Raw genomic sequence first — 19,032 nt, 5'->3', positions numbered from 1 at the left:
TCTGTGAATGAAATCAAAGCGAGGCTTGGCCAGCAACTCCGGAACGCATGACGTAACCGGAAGTGGTATGGAGTCCGAACCCGGAAGTAAGCGATTAAGCTGGCGTTTTCGCGCCAAAACGGACGGATTTAAAAAGAGAGACTGTGGACTAAGATCTTATGCTTGCATATGACGGTATTATGCTCGATGCCCCTGAGGAAGTTAAACTTTGAACGAAACGCGTAGGGCTTGTTCAGTACAGTGTTTAGAGTATTTTACTGCTGATTTTATTCTACATTTTTATTTTATTTTATTTGTACATCTGGCTTTCCTGCTCCATTGGATTCTTCCATTGGGATTCGTTATTCCATCTGAACCTGATGTGCCTGTTTGACACTTCCATTTTGTAAGTGTATTTGTGAATAAAGCGTGTAACTTTTTTACTTGGATACTCTGCACTATTATTTCTCTTTTTCCTCCTATGCATGAAATTGATGTCCAACCAGTCCTGAAGTTTCCACACCATTATATTTGATATGCCTTCAATCAAACTATGTTTGTGAGTGCAATCCTCTATATTACTTATTTCTATTCTCTGTGACAATATTGCGCTATGTCCCTCTCTATTATTTCTGTATTGTAGATTGCCATTTTTTGGTGTTTTGTTGTTATTGCCTTGAGGATATAAGAGGAATCCTTTATCTACAATACAGCTAACTAAGGGTAATTTGTGTGTTTGTTTCACCTAATACCCACTAAGTGTGTTTGCTGTCTGCACACAGGTGAATTCATATTGTTTGGCTGGAACAATAGCAATCAAGGGCTTAGTTAGGAATGATTTGATTTTTTTTTATTTTAAGATAAGACACACCCAATGTTTGACTACAGGATATTATCTAAGGAACATCTCAGTCAGACATGGAATTTTCTTTCCTGAGCCACAGAACTCCTTAAATTAAAAGACTGGTGGACAGACAGTGGGAAATGAAAATTAGGATGAGAACAAATGATGGGAAAAGAAACTGCAAAAACAAAGAGACTTGTGGAAAAAAATAAGATAATACAAAGGAGACAGATATGGGCAAAGAGACTGAAAAGAGATGTGGGATATACATAGGAGCAGGCTATATGAATTTTTGCCTAAGGCAGTAAAATCCTTGCATATTCTTATATCTATTTATTTTTCACCTTACAAAATGATTTACCAAAGTGAGAATTCAGAGAGAATTTAAAGTGAATTTCAAATTTAAGGCCAGAGTACCTGAATGAAAAGCATAACTGGCTTTATTATTTATTTATTTTTTCCAATTTGGCATCTTTGATCTTAAATTTGGGGATTCACTTTGAATTCTCACTTTATTGAATAGGCCTGTTAGAGTGTCCCTTTATGTGAAACATATGCACATAACAATGAGAGGAGATAGGGATGTAAAAATTGAGATGATTTAGGGGGTGGAAGGGAAGTAAAAAGCATTGTCCATAGCACCATAACTACTGCGTGTGGTCTAGGTTAAAATGCTAGGTTAAGTTTCATTGTTAGATAACACAGGCTGAGCTGAGGGGATTAAACAGTGGTTGTGGAGATGCTGAAAACATACACCAGATTTCTGATTACGTTTCCAGCGACTCAAAACAATTGTGTTAACCCAGTTCCAAAGACAACTAGCCAAACACCCCTTCCTCAAAACACAAACAATGAAGATGTGTTTGTCTTTAGTGTGTACAACTCTATTATCCAATGCTCCTTCTACGGTCTTAACGCAGTTTCCATGGTGACGTGTCCGCGTCAATGACGTCCTCGGCCACCTATCACGAGCGTTCTGCTGGTGACTCGCCGGAGACCTGCGCGCTTAGAACTCGTTCTGTTGGGCATGTTGTGAGCCAATCAGCTGGGAGCTGATGTAAAGCTGTGGGGTTGACGTCATTGTCCTGGCATTCCAAGTATTGGAGCCCGGAAATAAGGTGGAAGGTGGGAGGATACCGGGAGTTCTTAGTGCCCACCGGTGCCTGTGACTGTGTGAGGAGCTCACCGAACCCGGCAGGATGAGCGGATTCCGGCAGGAGAATGTGGAGGACTTCTTCGAGATGGGAGAGGAGCTGGGGAGGTGATAGAAATGATAATCTATGACATTCTCCATGTATTGTGTCTGTCTGTATTGTATGTCTCTCTCCTATTGTCCTATTACTATTTATTACTTCACTTTCTATACTTTTTAGTAGCTTCACTTCTTTCCTATATTGGCATTATTATTGTTGTTATTATTATTATTATTATTATTTATGAGCGAGATTCACATTTGTCAGTAATGTAGGGGCTGATTCTCTAAACATCGCATTGTGTTACTATTTCATTGTGAATTGCTAAAATTCCTCTGCCATTTAGGAGTTAAATCCCTTTGTTTATGAACCCTAGTCACACCTCCCTGCATGTGACTTGCACAGCCTTCCATAAACACTTCCTGTAGTCTTTCTTTATTGCAAGTTCTGTTTAATTAAGATTTTCTTATCCCCTGCTATGTTAATAGCTTGCTAGACCCTGCAAGAGCCTCTTGTATGTAATTAAAGTTCAATTTAGAGATTGATATACAATTATTTAAGGTAAATTACATCTGTTTGAAAGTGAAACCAGTTTTTTTTTTTCATGCAGACTCTGTCAGGGGAGGTGTGGCAAGGGCTGCATAAACAGAAACAAAGTGATTTAACTCCTAAATGACAGTGAATTGAGCAGTGAAATTGCAGGGGAATGATCTATACACTAAAACTGCTTTATTTAGGTAACTATAGTGTTCCTTTAACTAAAGCTGACTTTAAAGGACCAGTTTGAGTGCCATAACAACTTCATCAATATTAAGTTGTTAGGGTGACAGGAGGTTTATGGCACTGTCCCACCTTAAACCGACATAGAATGGTTTAACCCCAAAGTCTGTGTTACCTTGCCAATTCTCTCTGCTCCACTGCCCTTACATTTGTTTAAAATCTGGAAAACTCAGACAGCAATGCCAGTTGGCTTAGAGCGTCAGTCGACTGCTGGAAGCTGATCAGCGGTGCTGCTGGCCAAGTCTTCCAGTTTCCAGATTCTGAGCAAGCAGAAGGACATAGAGATTCGGCGCTGGAACACAGAATTTGGGGTTAAACCAGAGCGTGCGATTTAACCTCTAAAGATGAGCCAGGGACCAATGAAGTTGTTATGGTGCCTTGAGTGTTCCTTTAGGTGTTAATGCACAACTTGCAATACCAAACGCTGCCCAATTACATTCTTTTATTTGGTACATGTTGTTTTATGTGTAATCCATCATATCATAACTTTTTTCAGAAATGTATTTACTTTCTTTTTTTTCCCTTTTGTTTTTTCTTTTTTTTCTTTTAGTGGTCAGTTTGCCATTGTGCGAAAATGCCGTGAGCGCCGGACAGGTATGGAGTATGCAGCTAAGTTTATCAAGAAGCGTCGACTGTCATCCAGCCGTCGTGGGGTCAGCAAGGAAGAAATTGAGAGGGAAGTTGACATCTTGAGAGAGATTCAACACCCAAACATCATCACTCTGCACGATGTGTTTGAGAACCGCACAGATGTGGTTCTGATACTTGAATTAGTGTCTGGAGGGGAGCTGTTTGACTTTTTGGCACAGAAGGAGAGTTTGAGTGAGGAAGAAGCAACCATGTTCTTAAAACAGATTTTGGATGGTGTCCACTATCTACATGACAAAAGCATTGCACATTTTGATCTCAAGGTATGACTCATTATTTTGCATTATCTCATCGTTTTAATGTTACAAATTCTGTTCCAGTAAATAATGATACATTGCTTTGCTCCCTGTCCCCACATGTTTTATAGTGACCAGTCATACTAATTTAAAAACCAAATCATATGTGTTCCACATTAATGCCTTTAGTAGTATTGTATTCTTTAAGGCTAGTTACAGTAAAGTGCATGTATTTCAGTATTGGCTATTCTACATTAGTTATTTAGATAATGCCATGGCATTGTACATTAGGGAAATCAGACAAATGATTATAACAAGACATGACATTCGACTTGGGACTTGCCTAAACAAGCTAATTCATAAAATACACCCATTGATTTCTTCTGGGAAAAGTGAAGTATGTGCTTTAAGTTGACTTGTAGATGTACGCTATCTATGACCTGTGACAAAATGATATTATTGTCACAGTGGCAGGGAAAGGTGAAATGATAGGAAATCATTTTTCCCAGGATTATCTATGTATTTTAGATCCTATACAGACAGTGTCTTTAATAGTGGGAAATCACACGACTCTATCTTTCCTACAGCCAGAGAACATCATGTTGCTGGACCAAAGCACTCCTAACCCAAGGATCAAACTCATAGATTTTGGAATTGCTCACAAAATACAAGCTGGAAATGAGTTCAAAAATATCTTTGGAACTCCAGAATTTGTAGGTGGGTTACGTGTGTGTGTGTGTGTGTGTGTGTGTGTTTTACCATGTCCATGTGTGTTTTAATATTTAATATATATATTTTTTTCCTTTTCTTCTTCTATAGCTCCTGAAATTGTGAACTATGAACCACTGGGTTTGGAGGCTGATATGTGGTAAGACCGCATCTATTGTTTGTGATTTAAGGGGAAACCTACAGAAACTGTTACGCAAATTCATTGTACAAAGCAGAGTTACAGGTCACATTGTTCTGGATCAATCACGGCACAGCCCTGTCTCCTCATCCCCTGCTAATACCCCATTCACTGCTGTTCAGTTATAGCGGGAGTGAATTATATATTTGTGAAACTCCAATATACACAACACTATCGTAGTAAACAGCCAGCGAGGTGAGAGGCGCTTACTAGTCTGGTTGATCCCGCTCATCTAAGTGTTGGCGGGGCTGTATCGAGACATACACACATTACACACAGACATTATGGGCGGACACTAGTTATTCACTAAACACCAAATTTTTGCATTTTAAATCTGAAGAGTAAAATGGTGACAAAGTTGTAGAATTTTTCACAGCTACTTTTTAAATTTCAGATCCTATCCAGACAAAGGAGGAGAGAATGGGTTTCAAATACACCTTTTCATTCAGACCTTGGTCCACTGCTTAACCGAATGATCATATTCATTTAAACATGCCTTGACTTTTAACACCTAGACTCTCCATATAAATAAACCCAGACACTCGCACAGATATAATACATTCACGTCACAGTTAACTAGGACATTGAATATGCAGAGTCTGAGTCCCAGAATATTTCTTAACAAGATAAAGGGGGACGCAGGTAGTAACATTTGGCCCTGATTTGCTCACAAAATACTCTAGACACCTAGACCATCTCAATGAAGTGGTCTGGGCGCCATGTCTTTGTAATTTTCATCCTGCAGTTGAAAACATTGATGTTTTGCAGGAATGGTAATGTTTTCATTAACACGTCTCTAGTGGCTATCAGGAAAACAGCAATTAAAGGTGCGATCACAGCTATAAACTCTGTTATAGCTCAAATGACTCTCATTGAGATTATTTGATTGGCGCAGTGCAGTGTTTTGCTGTGCGTGATCATTAGCTTTCTAATGCTTCTCTTTGGCGAAGCATTAGTTTATCTGAGCTCAATCAACAAAAAGGCAGAGCAGTCCCTGCAAAAGGGGGGAGGGGGGACACCTAGATTGGTAGGGGACACTATAGCACTAGGAATACATGCCTGTATTTCTAATCCTGTAGTATTCCTTTTTATGTGATGCTTACAGTAAGGACAAGATGATAATGAAACATTTATACATTGACCTTAATGTTAACTCTTGCTCTGGGCCTGGGGCTGGCAATATCTATTGCTACTTTGCAAAGTATTGTGGAAATTGAACCTGGTAGAGTTTGTGTGGGATTAAAACACCTGCAACTACTTACCACTTTCAGCTGTTGGGTGAAGGGGAAACTTGGGGACCAAAACTACAAATGTTGACATGAGTGCCACTCGTTCTCCAAGCTACGGTTGGATACGTTCTAAACTTGGCTCTATGATGTACCATATCATTTACAGAGCAAGCATGGGAGCCACTATGTTTAGAACTTGCTAAAGCCCAGCTTTCTCTGGCACCACTGTAATCCAGGGACGAAGCCCCTTCCTCCAGTAATCAAGTATGATGGATGGTGATGGGTAGATAAGTGTTGGGTTAGAAAGAGGGGGATATGTATGAGGAGAGAAAGAGAGGAGTGGGGAAAATTCAAATGATCAGGAAGTGGAAAAATTACAGCTGAGGTAAAGAAGTGTGTGTGTGTGTGTGTGTGTGTGTGTGTGTGTGTGTATATATATATATATATACATTCCTGCATGCATACACTACACCACAACCCTACATTTATAGACCTGTGAAGACACCCCACAGAAATACACGTTTTCGTTCACATCTTCATTGGTAGCACGTCTGTTATAGCTGATAACTCCATGGCAAAACATGAAATTGCACCTAATGAAATAATGCATTACTGGGTTTGTAATGGTTATTGGTCTCATCTGGATGATGCCTGTATAAACCTGAGAATCATACAGTGTAACGGGAACAGTAAGTGATTGGTCCCTGACTTGGAATTCTGACCTATCCCACTACGATGCCCGTCCTTCTCCTCCAACACCAGGGACCCCAATAGTCTTCTAGGCAGGAATCAATCCCTCTGCCTGCTCTGCCAGGAATTGCAAGTAACTGGGCTGCTACAAGGGGGTCTGAGCTTGGGAAGGTGTCATTGTCGGGGACTGCACCTCTGATGGGTGCAGACAATATTAAGCACTCCCTTTCAGTCAACACTCACTAATGGAGTCAAAACACAGCCGCTGAAATTCCCACTGACCACCGGGACCATGATGCTGAGATTATTGTGGTGAGCACCCACGAGAAGTGTAGACCACATGCTATCCCATTCAACCTCCAGGGAATATAACCTCTGCTGGACCCCACATCCTGCAGAAAGAAAAACCAAGCAAACCGTTTTCACACAAACACCCCACACACATTGCACATACCAGACATCAAAACACATTACAAACAAGACTTACACACAGACATTATGGGGGGGACTAGTTATTCACTAAACTCCAAATTTTTGCACATTAAATCTGAATAGTAAAATGGTGACAAAGTTGTAGAATATTTTTTTATTTAAGTTTTTTTTTAGTGAATAAATGTGCACGGCTTTTGGCATGAGGTCCGATCTGAAATTTTGTGTATCAGGACATGTAGATTGTCATGATGGACAAGTGGATTGGAGTACTGCTTTGGCGCTTTAGACCAGTCGTTAATTTATCAGCACTAAAGGAAGTGCATTCTATTAGAAGGGACGTTTTTAGGCTATATGTGTATGACAAACCAGCAGCTAATTGTCAAAAAATAGTCTCTAGTTTCATTGCATTAGCATATATCAGGAAGAGCAAAGAGGTGACCAATCTCTGCACAACCCATCTCTATTCTGGACTCTTTTGCCTATACTACATGTTTAAAGGAACACTGTAGGTACTTTACAGCTTTATGTTAGTTTAAGTGTCCATGCCCCCAATCTGTCCCATTAGTGTCCCTGCCTCCAACTCACACCAATTAGTGTGTCTGCTCTATATTGCTGCTCCTGGTGTCCAACCAGTCAGAGAGACATACGATAAGTCCCGCCCCCTTCACAAAGCCTTTGACATGCAGTAGCACTAATCTAAATACCTTGATTTCTAATATATGAATTAATTCTTGTTTTAGGAGCATCGGAGTGATCACCTACATTCTGTGAGTATATTCTGTAATCGATACAACATGGTAGTTAACTGGGCTCCTTTTAAGGGACCTGTTTTTGTTTGATGCCCGCAATATGAATTCTTACATACTAATGATAGGGCTTGTATTTGTACATACTATATATTTTTGCCAGAGTAACATCGAATGTGACAGCAGATAACCATTCTGCCCATCTAGTCTGACCAATTTTCTAAATACTTTCATTAGTCCCTGGCCTTATCTTAAATCTAGGATAGCTTGATTCTTATCCCACTCATGCTTAAACTCCCTCACTGTGTTAACCTCTACGACTTCAGCTGGAAGGCTATTCCATGCATCCACCTCTCAGTAAAGTAATACTTCCTGATATTATTTTTAAACCTTTGCCCCTCTGATTCTATGTCCTCAAATTAGAGGGGCAAAGGTGTAAAAATTATATCGGGTATTTAATAAATTGCTAAAAGATTGCCATTGAATTAATTTGCATTAATATCTTTGTAGTTAATTTTTTTTTTTTTTAATTTAAAAGTGAGATCTCTTCTGCATGCTTGTTTTTATTTTTAGTTGTGTAATTATTATTTATTACTCCTGTTTACTTTTTTTTTTCTGCTTTACATAGTCTCAGCGGAGCATCTCCCTTTCTGGGAGAGACAAAGCAGGAAACCTTAACAAATATTTCTGGTGTTAATTATGATTTTGATGAGGAATACTTTAGCAATACAAGTGAATTGGCCAAAGATTTCATCCGACGACTGTTGGTGAAGGACCCCAAGTGAGTGCTTTGTTTAATGTCTCAACTGTGCCACTGGTTAATTGGAAGATATTTTAAAGGCATTTTTAAAATTTACAGATCAAAGATGAACCTTTCCTGGAAACATAACTGTTCTTTATTTCTCTCTTAGGAAACGGATGACAATTGATCAAAGTTTGGAGCATTCATGGATTAAGGTTAGTAAAAAAAGAGATATGGAATACAAATTTTTGTTCTTAAAATCTCAAATTTATAGGTAGCGGCGAAGGTGCTGGTCCATGCTCTTGTTCTCTCTCGCCTTGACTACTGCAATACACTTCTCAGTGGTCTTGCATGTTCCCAGATTGCACCGCTGCAATCTATAATGATTGCGGTGGCGAGGCTCATTTTCCTGTCCGCTCGCACCTCCCATGCCTCCCCGCTCTGTCAGTCCCTACATTGGCTTCCAGTTAGAGATAGGGCTCAATTTAAAATTCTGGTGCTTGCTTACAAGTCCCTACATAATGCTGCTCCAATCTACCTATCCTCCCTAATACACAAGTATGTCCCATCGAGGCCCCTACACTCTGCCAAAGACCTATGTATATCCTCTGTTAGTACGCCCACCTCTAATGCTCGCCTCCAAGATTTCTCCAGGGCTGCACCTCTTCTGTGGAACTCCCTTCCATTCTCTGTAAGACTTTCACCCAGTCTCCACTCATTCAAAAATTTATTGAAAACTCACTTCAAGAAAGCTTATCAATTAAACTGGTTTTATCCCCCACCCCCCATGACTCCTCTCCTGCAACTGTCAAAAATCACCTACTAAGCCCTCAGTGAATACTTTTCTAACCACCTACTTCATAACCCTACTTTTACACTTTGTATCACCATACCCCACTCCCTCTAGAATGTAAGCTCATTGAGCAGAGCCCTCCACTTCTCCTGTACGTCCAGTTGTCTGTCTGGTTACAATTACATGTCTGTTAGTCCACCCAGACATGGAATCTGATACGACAGCGCTACGGAATCTGATGGCACTATATAAATAATAAAATAATAATATAGTGTAACAGACTACAGAAGCATCTTAAAATACCACAAAAAAAATCTTATTAGAAAGGTGCCTTAGTAATAGACCTTTGCCTGTTCTGGCTAGCTGGAATGAATTACTTTGTTAGGATTGCTTTGAACAGTGGACACTTTTTTTTTTTTTTTTTATTGTACTTGTGAATGGGATCTAACTTTTATTTATTAATTATTCCCTCTTTAGGCTATCAAACGTCGCAATGTGCGTCATGAGGACAGCGGCAAGCGTCCTGAACGCCGGCGCTTGAAGACAACCCGTTTAAAGGAATACACTATCAAGTCACACTCTAGTATGCCACCTAACAACACCTATGTGAACTTTGAAAGGTTTAGCCATGTGCTGGAGGAACTAGGTGCAGCAGAAGATGCACTTCGTGATCTTCAGAAGAGTCAGGCCACATCCCGAGAAGACCTCTGCGCCCTTCGCTCAATTTATGAAGAGAAGGAAAGTTGGTATCGTGAGGAGCAAGAGGCCGTAGGGCGCCAGTTGTCAGGTTTACGTCAGGAGCTACAACGTGGGGAGAATCAGCGTCGCCAAGTTCAGGAAGACCTTAAGGGTACAATGGCCAATGCTAATGGCCTTAGGAGACGCTTTGGCCGATTAGAAAACCGATATGAAACGTTAACAGCTCAGATAACTGCAGAGATGAGTTTTGTAGAAGAGTTACTAAAAACTATAGAAAAAGAACGGATAGAACAGATGGATGTTAGAGGAGTGTGCTGAAAAGTGGAGGTTATGAGCTTTTTCAGAAAATGGAAATGTAGTGAAGGGGAAAAATAATGGGGTTGCTGAAAGGAAAAGATTTAACTAACAGACCCGACAGATTTGGTAGCACCTGTTTGAGTTTGTTGGGTACTCCAGGTCAAAAGATATTTTCTGAAATCTAATGGTGCTGAAAGGTGAAGAAAGTGTTTGTTCAACAAGTGTAATTAAGATGGGAGCTTGCTTAATTTAACCTAAATTGCATTTTCTTTCATATTCTCTACTAAGCTAGTTCTTACGCTGCATGGAATTATGTACACGGTATACAGGTGCTTCATGGGTATGAAGTATAACTTCTAGACTTTACAGAACCTACCATAAATTAACCAGAATGATGATTAAATAAACTGTGCTTTTCTATGGGGCTTGTGCATGGCTTTTTTTCAGGTGTGGTTATTGTATGACTGTCACAGAACCTGCAAAATGTAACCTTATTATTAAATTTAATTTTATACAAAAAAAAAAACGTATGTTTTAATGATATGTTAAATATGTTTGTAACATGTAACACTTCATAAGAGTACTATATATGAAATGGTAAATAAACCTCAATTTTGCACATGTACACATTACTCTGTGATGCCACCAGGGGGCACCGTTTAATTGTGCACTATTAAACAACATTTCTCTCTTACTTTTGTCCCTATTCTAAAGAAGAATTGGGAACCGCTTCTATAATGGCATCCTCTATAAGACTTTTTTTTTTTTTCTCGAAGGGCATTTATATATTTGTAGATCCTGTCTGTCTGCACTTGAAAAACAGAGGTCCATGTGTTTGCTACTGTAGGACAGGAGATGGAATGTTGGTCAGAGTGACCAACACTAGGATTTCACATCTTGGTGAAGAGTTTGTTTTCTGTCTCACATGCATCTAACAAAATTTACACATTTTCTGAAAAGATCATGGAGATTCACGAAAGGCAATGTATCAGCTTAGTATGTGTATGAAGTAATGTGTCGTACAGATTTGGTGTCCGATTTTGTGTATAAAAAATTAAGCTTTATATATTCCTGCGATTAGCGTTTTTTTTTTTTGTTTGTTTGTTTTTTTTAATATCTAGTGCCTACAGAGAAATGTATCTAGATAGCAATATGATCGCAAAGATAGCAATGAATTAACTTGAATTTTCATTCGTTAGTAAATTTAAGCATCCTAGCTGTGAATATATGTGCGTACAATTGGACACATCATATTACATTTTCTAGTAAGTGGTTGCGATTTTGAGTTATAAAATAAGCAGACATTTGTGAACTATGCCAGCTGTTTGGCTGGCTAAGCATCATGGGAAATGGTGACTGTAAGTAACTTACCATCAGTATTGGAGACACGTTTAATTATTTGACATGGCTACCTTTTTAATATAACGTACTCTTACAAGTGAGCCATTGCTACAGTGACCTACCATGTGTACTCAGGTGCAGTAGCCTACATGGCATGTACATAACAGTCTCAAAATCTGCTCTGTAGTATAAACACCAGTAAGAGGCATAGGCAGTTTCTTTGATTTTCACTCTGCAATGTTACTTTGCTTTAAACCTCGACATATTTCCAGGTCAAAGCAAGAGTTCACACCAGGCTTTAAAGAGCCACTTTTAGTACTGAGGTAGATGTATACCACAATGGCTAACTAAAAGTTAACCACAAATTTTATGTTTTTACATGCCATATCTGGCTATTTGGGTGCAGGCAAGATATTCCATGTAGATTTAAGGGACACTGTAGTCACTATAGCAACTTCATCTCTCTGAATTGGTTATAGTGCCTGGAACCCCTAGGCATTGTCCCGCCATTGTAAAACCACTTTAGAGCAGTTTAACATTAAATAAGGGTCCCTGGCCACCACAGTCCAGCCCCTTCTGGAGGCTGGGCTGTGGGTGGCCAGTGTGTAATCTGTGGCTAAGGCAGAGATTACACACTTAATTGTAGTCATACCCTTCATACTGTCAGTTGAAGCTCTGATATGCTTAAAACAGTCAGCTTACACTTTTAGCCCATCACAGGTGTCCATTGCTTCTCAGGCTAATATGTCCTCATTAACGAAAGCAGCACAGAGGGGATGGGCTGCTGGTGACTCACATTTAGCATAAAAAAAACCTTTTTAATACTGACTTAAATAACAGTAGCACGGGACTCCAGACACTATAACCAGTTTAATGAGATGAAGCAGACACCAGTGTGTCTTTAATCCTTACTGTACAATGCACAATGCCACATGTACACAAACTGCACTATTGAAGACCTTTTACATATGCATTTTTTAATGGAATTTCTGTACAGATAGGTCCCACTGAGCATGTAGGGATGCAGAGGTATGGCTAGGGGGAAGTTGTTCAACCTCTGTAGCACTACACATTCCTGTACATGTTTCAAAAGCATTTACTATGTGAGGAGAAGGGGACCAATGGCCAATTTCTTCAGCTTTTGGCTCTCGGTACAGTATAGGGAACATCTGCTCAGTACGAACATTCTCACACAGAGGTTCTGTAGGGAACACAGATGGCTTGCAAATTCTATAAGGACATTTTAAGCCAGTAATTCAAAATGGCAGATATGAAAAGCATTCAAGTAAGAAAGGGAAAGGGAAATGTTTGCCTTTGTCAGTTACATTTTACTGCCAGTTTGTGTGGGTGTGTGGGGGGGGGAGGTGTTTTAACCCAGTACCATTTCTTCATATGCATGTCCTCGTCTCAAACAGAGGTAACGCAATCCAAAATGCAAGGCAAGCATCAATCACAGAAATCAGAGAGCAACTCCAGATAAGTGTTAGTGGACGTGTATGTTTATTACCCTGCTCCTATCAATATTAAAATATGCAGATGTGTTGATTTTGTTTAGGGGGTGACTTATCTGTTAAGGGGTGAGCACTAGCATGAATTTCCTCTTTATTGAGCCTAATCACCTTTAAGATGTTTGACCTTCTAGGGCTTACCATTAAGAACTACTTCATTTAAAAAAGAAAACAAAAAGTTACTTTTCTAAGTCACATCTGCAGTGTTTAAAACATTTATTTTTATTTTTTTTAATCTTTAACCCCTTCAGGACCGGCCTGTTTTGTCCATGTTGTACATTCAGGACCAGGGCTATTTTAACACTTTTGTGGTGTTTGTGTTTAGCTGTAATTTTCCTCTCTCTCATTTACTGTTCCCATCCAAGTTATATATTGGGGTTTTTTTTCAGGACAAAAAGGGCTTTCTTTACATACCATTATTTGTATCATGTCATATAATTTACTTTAAAAAAAAAATATGGTGACAAATTTAAAAAAAAAAACATGTTTTTTTTTTACTTTTGCTTGAAAAATCTTTTACATACCTATGAAAGCTAATGAAAAAAAAACTGCTAGATAGATTAAAAATTGTGTCCTGAGTTTAAAAACACCCAGTGTTTAAGTGCTTTTTTTCCAGGTTATAGGGCTATAAGTACAAATAGGAAATTGCTGTTTCAAAATATATATTTTTAAAATGTATCAATAGTGACATTGTAACACTGTTATCTGTCATAAATCTCTGAATAACACCCCACATGTACATATTTTTTTTAAAGTAGACAACCCAGGGTATTCAATATGGGGTATGTCCAGTCTTTTTTTTGTAGCCACTTAATCACAAACACTGGCCAAAGTTAGCATTCATATTTGTTTGTGTGTGAAAAAAAATAAAAAAATTAATTGAACGCTAATTTTGGCCAGTGTTTGTGACTAGATGGCTGCTAAAAAGACTGGACATATCCCATTTGCAATACCTTGGGTTGTCTTCTTTTGCAAATGGTATGCCATCATGGGGGTAATTCTCATTCCTGGGCTACCATACACTCTCAAAGGCAACATAACCAACCTGGCTATTTTCAATGTAAAAATATTTGACGCTGTGACTTTCAAAAACACTATAAAACCTTTACATGGGGGGTACTGTTATACTCTGGAGACTTCGCTGAACACAAATATTAGTGTTTCAAAACAGTAAAACGTATTACAACAATTATATCATCAGTGAAAGTGACGTTTGTGTGTGAGAAATGCAAAAAAAGTCACTTTTACTGACAATATCACCACTTTAATATGTTTTACTGTTTTGAAACACTAATATGTGTGTTCAGCGAAGTCTCCCGAGTAAAACAGTACCCCCCATGTACAGGTTTTAGGGTTACATAGAAAGTTACAGGGTTAAATACAGTGCTAGCAAATTAAATTCTCTGGACTTTCCGCCTGAGTTGTCAGGCAGGTCTCTCAAATTGCAATCAATAAAATTACTTAATTATGTAAAAATATCACATAAATGCCCACGTAGAATTTAAATATATATGCATAGTTATATATTTGAAGTCTATGTGTATATTTATGAAATTATTTATGTAATTTTGTGTGGATATATATATATTTCGTATTATTTTTATTTATATATACATAGATGTATATATAATTTCACTCCAAGTGTATTTTAATATAAATATATATGTGTGTATATATATATATATATATATATATATATATATATATAATCAGAATACAATTAGAATAACATTTCATATATAATTTTTTTACTTTTTTAATTTATTTAAATTTACTTTTTATTTGTATTTTATAATATATATATATATATATATAACCAACATATATAGTTATTATATATACGTGTGTAATTTAATTATAAGTGTATTTTTATATTAATATATATAAAATACGCTTAGTATGACATATATATGATATATAGACATATATTATATAGATATGTCATATATATATATATATATATATATATACTCATATATAATTATATTTTTATTAACAGTAACATCATTTTTATTTTTTTATTTTACACATGCAGGGAGACTGCCTGTCAGTTCAGGCAGTCCACCTGCAGGCAGCCACTTGGACACCTATTGTGACCATGTAACCGCGGGGTCCTAATTCGCCGCGGGGAGAATGCCTGGGCTGTCAGGCAGTTTCCCCACACCGGGAGCAACGATGGCGATCGGGTAAGTACATAATACCGTTATGACGGTTCAGGACCGTCACCGGTCCTCAAGGGGATTTTTCCGATGACGGTCCTGAACCGTCAGCGGTCGTGAAGGGGTTAAAGGGACATTATAGTTATCAAAACATTGGCTTAATTAAGCAGTTTTTGTGTATAGATTATGCCTCTGCAGTCCCATTGCTCAATTCACTGCCATTTAGGAGTTAAATCACTTTTGTTTCTGTTTATGCAGCCCTAGCCACACCTCCCCTGGCTGTGACTGACACGGCCTGCATGACAAAAAACATGGTTTCATTTTCAATCATCTGTAACTTACTTTAAAAGTTTTTATCTCCTGCTATGTAAATTGCAATTAATCACGTACAGAAGGCTTCAGCAGGGTCTAACAAGCTATTAACACAGCAAGAGATAAACAATTCTAAATTAAACAGAATTTGCAATGAAGGAAGTGTAAACATTAGATGACTCTTTACAGGAAGTGTTTAAGAAGGATCTGTAGGTCACATGCAAGGAAGTGTGACTAGGGCTGTATAAACAAACTGATATAACCCCTAAGTGGCAGAGAATTAAGCAGTGAGACTGCACAGGCAAAAGCTATACACCATAACTGCTTCATTAAAGGTACACTCCAGGCACCCAGACTACTTCTGCCCATTGGAGTGGTCTGGGTGCCAACTCCCACTACCCTTAACCCTGCAAATGTAATTATTGCAGTTTTCATAAACGGCAATAATTACCTTGCAAGGTTAAGTCCTCCTTTCGTGGCTGTTTATCAGACAGCCGCTAGAGGGACTTCCGTGTTCTTGGAACACGAAAAGTGTGCTATAACGACGCTGGACGTCCTCACGCTATGTGCGGACCTACAGCGTTGCCGAAATCCCCATCAGAAAGCACTGAATAATGCTTTCCTATGGGGAGGTCTAATGTGCGTGCACGGCCATTGCAGGGACATCGGCGCTGTATTCAGGTAAGTCATTGAAGGGGTTTTAAGAGAGGGGCACTATAGGGTCCTGCAGTGCCAGTAAAACTAATATGTTTTCCTGGCACTGGAGAATCCCTTTAAGCAAAAGTTGTTTTGGTGACTAGGCAGCCAGTGTTCTTTGAATAAAGTAAAACCACCCTATAATTTTCTTAAAATTAAAAGTTGACTTGAAGCCAATAAACCTTTCATATTTGTAAATGGAGAATCACAGCAGTCTGTAATGTAGTCTTTTTGTAAAGCTGATTTCTATTTCATGTATTTAATGAAAAGTCTTGATATCTCCATACAGAGATATGACTTACAAATCAGTAAGTGCTTTCCACACAGTCCACATTACATGTAGGAAGATGCCATGAGAGATTTGGAGTCTGACAGACATGCCACTATCCACTTTCAACTACAATCAGCATTAAAATGCCTGGAGAGAGGTAGGGGAAGTAAATTAGATGTTTCTTTTAGAATTTACCCGGGGAGGTTTTGACTAGTGTGCAATGAAAACAGGTGGAATGGGAGATAATGGAACAATTGATTAAGGTGGAATGCTTACTGAAATGTGGAATGAGATGGGATGTGAAGAGTAGAATATGGCCTCTCATCACATTGCTGTGATTGGTCTTTTAATTTTAACATGCTAAACATTACATGTACAGCTTTGTGATTCTCATATACACTTACATACCAAAAGACATGTTGGACAATGCTTTGCTTCCAACTTTGTGGGCACAGTTTGGGGAAAGCCCTTTTTTTTTTAATTCTAGTATGACTGTGCCCCATTGCACAAAGCAAGGTCCATAAATACATGGTTGAATGAGTTTGGTGTGGAAGAACTTGACTGGCCTACACAGAGCCCTGACCTCAACTCCATTGAACACATTTGGGATGAACTAGAACAGAGATTGCGAACCAGGTCTTCTCGCCCAACATCAGTGCCTAGATGAACGGGCCATAATTTCCACAGAAAAACTCCAAAATCTTGTCAAAAGCCTTCCCAGAAGAGTGTTATAGCTGTAAAAGGGGCAACCAACTACATATTAATGTCCATATTTTTTAGAATGTGATGTCTGTTGGTGTAATGGTCAGGTGTCCCAATGCTTTTGTCCACATAGTGTGTATGTATGTGTATATACTTACATACACGTTTTTTTATACTGGCCTGGCCTTTTTCTTGCATGATGGGAAATAGACTGACTACAGTTCTCTGTTGTGAGATGTTTGTTTTTTGCTGCTGTGTAAACTACAAGTGTGAGTTTTCACTTATAACTGCCAAGTAACCTGTGTTTATAAAGATGGGGTTGTGTGTGCCCCAGGTCATTCACAAGTGGATGTGGCTCCTGACAAATAAGGGCCCAGATGTAATCTAGCCATTGCACATTATTTAAATATATTGGTATGTGATAATTTGTCGAATAAGCACTTTGCACATCTGAAGCTTTGACTTGTGTCCTTCAGTAATGTGAGACCTAAGTTATTTGTCACAAGGGAAGAACTGAATCCCACAGATAAAGATACATTTTTCATCTTATTAAGGGTGTTTATTAACTAAACCATGGTACTGGTTTACAGTCGATTACAAAATGCTTTGACTTGATGGTAAAAAAAAAAAAAAAACACAAAACAAACATACAAACTACAAAGTGTCCTGTGGATCAAATATTTAAAAATAATACATGCTAATAATAAAATGTTTGAAAAGCATTTGACCAACTCAACACATTGTGGCTAAATTAAAAAAAATAAAAAAACACCTAAAAATATATTTAAAAAAAGGCATCACAGTAAACGAAAGGGCGCATTTAAAATCTTTTATTCTGGTCTCGTATCCTTAAGTATTATTCTTGATCTTTTTATTACTTTTATATCTATGGGAAAATCTAATGCATTATGAGAGACAAGAAAAAAAATTCTTGAAAAAAACTAAAACCGATTAAATTAAACAGATAAAGAAAGCATGGGCCAATATTTGTAGGATCTTGGCATTAATATAGAATATTTAATCAATTTGGTAACACCAAATATAATTTTTGGTTTAACTATCATTTGGCTTGATGGTAAAAAAACAAACACACATACAAAGTACAGAGTGCTCTGTGGATCACAAAATAAATAATCTTCTGTATTGACGTTTTATTTCTCTGGAAAGCTAGATGTAGACATGACAAACAGTCTGTTCCATATGGCAGTCAGGGTTCGTATACAACTTGCATCAGATGTCAAATGCTGGAGAAAAGAGTTTAGATTTTGAATTAGTCACAGGAGGTCACATTTCCCTTGCACAAAATTTAATTGCATAGCAATATTTATATTTGACACAAAACCACAAAATGAGGAGGTAACTGCACTATCACAAGCCAGTGTTCCTCATCAACATGTAATGCACCAGACCTCTTTGTATGTATACATCCATACATAAAACTTTATTCATAACTCAATCTTTTATTTCTTGCCTTACTGGATACAATATTTCCCATCTCGCTCTGTATCCCAGTTTATTTTCCTTCTGTCGAGAACTAATTACCCAATTTCAATTATTCATATAGTGCCAACATATTCCACAGTGTTGTACAATATATTTACAAGACAAAACCTAATATGACAGACAAAGTGGACCAGTAGCTGAAGAGGGACCCTCAAAGGAGCTTGCCCCAAGATTTTATGTAAGGAGTTAGGCTTACATGAAATAAAAGTTTTACTTTTTACACATTTTTTGTTTAAAAGACGCATATTTCCATGGGAAAAAAGTAGGAGGATATCCCCTTTTGAAAACACCGGAGTTGGTGTGTATACACAGGGCCGGACTGGCC

General features: G+C 38.2%; 2 protein-coding genes across 2 annotated transcripts in view; one reads left to right on the top strand and one right to left on the bottom strand.

Moving 5' to 3' along the window:
- Positions 1–1,916: 1,916 nt before the first annotated feature.
- Positions 1,917–11,292, top strand: DAPK3 (death associated protein kinase 3). Its single transcript, XM_063455635.1, has 8 exons — positions 1,917–2,084; positions 3,347–3,707; positions 4,268–4,397; positions 4,500–4,548; positions 7,679–7,705; positions 8,313–8,465; positions 8,596–8,641; positions 9,697–11,292. The coding sequence occupies exons 1-8, from the start codon at positions 2,023–2,025 to the stop codon at positions 10,234–10,236; spliced, it is 1,368 nt and encodes a 455-aa protein (XP_063311705.1). The 5' UTR covers positions 1,917–2,022; the 3' UTR covers positions 10,237–11,292.
- Positions 11,293–18,192: 6,900 nt separating this feature from the next.
- The window catches only part of LOC134610292 (protein-lysine 6-oxidase-like), a 31,746-nt gene continuing 30,906 nt past the window's right edge, over positions 18,193–19,032 (bottom strand). The window contains exon 7 of the mRNA XM_063453236.1: positions 18,193–18,448. Within this exon, the coding sequence (XP_063309306.1) occupies positions 18,442–18,448 (7 nt within the window). The 3' untranslated portion in view covers positions 18,193–18,441. The remainder of the gene's footprint in view (positions 18,449–19,032) is intronic.

This window comes from Pelobates fuscus, chromosome 5, assembly GCF_036172605.1.
Source record: "Pelobates fuscus isolate aPelFus1 chromosome 5, aPelFus1.pri, whole genome shotgun sequence".
In the NCBI taxonomy this organism is placed as follows: Eukaryota; Metazoa; Chordata; class Amphibia; order Anura; family Pelobatidae; genus Pelobates; species Pelobates fuscus.
The sequence above is the reverse complement of the archived record's forward strand: the minus strand, read 5'-3'. Positions and strand labels throughout refer to the sequence as shown.

Coding starts and splice junctions, on each gene's coding strand:
- DAPK3 (XM_063455635.1), top strand. CDS start 2,023: ATGAGCGGATTCCGGCAGGAGAATGTGGAGGACTTCTTCGAGATGGGA. Junction 4,549..7,678: donor GGTTTGGAGGCTGATATGTG/GTAAGACCGCAT, acceptor TTCTTGTTTTAG/GAGCATCGGAGTGATCACCT. Junction 8,642..9,696: donor TGGAGCATTCATGGATTAAG/GTTAGTAAAAAA, acceptor TTCCCTCTTTAG/GCTATCAAACGTCGCAATGT.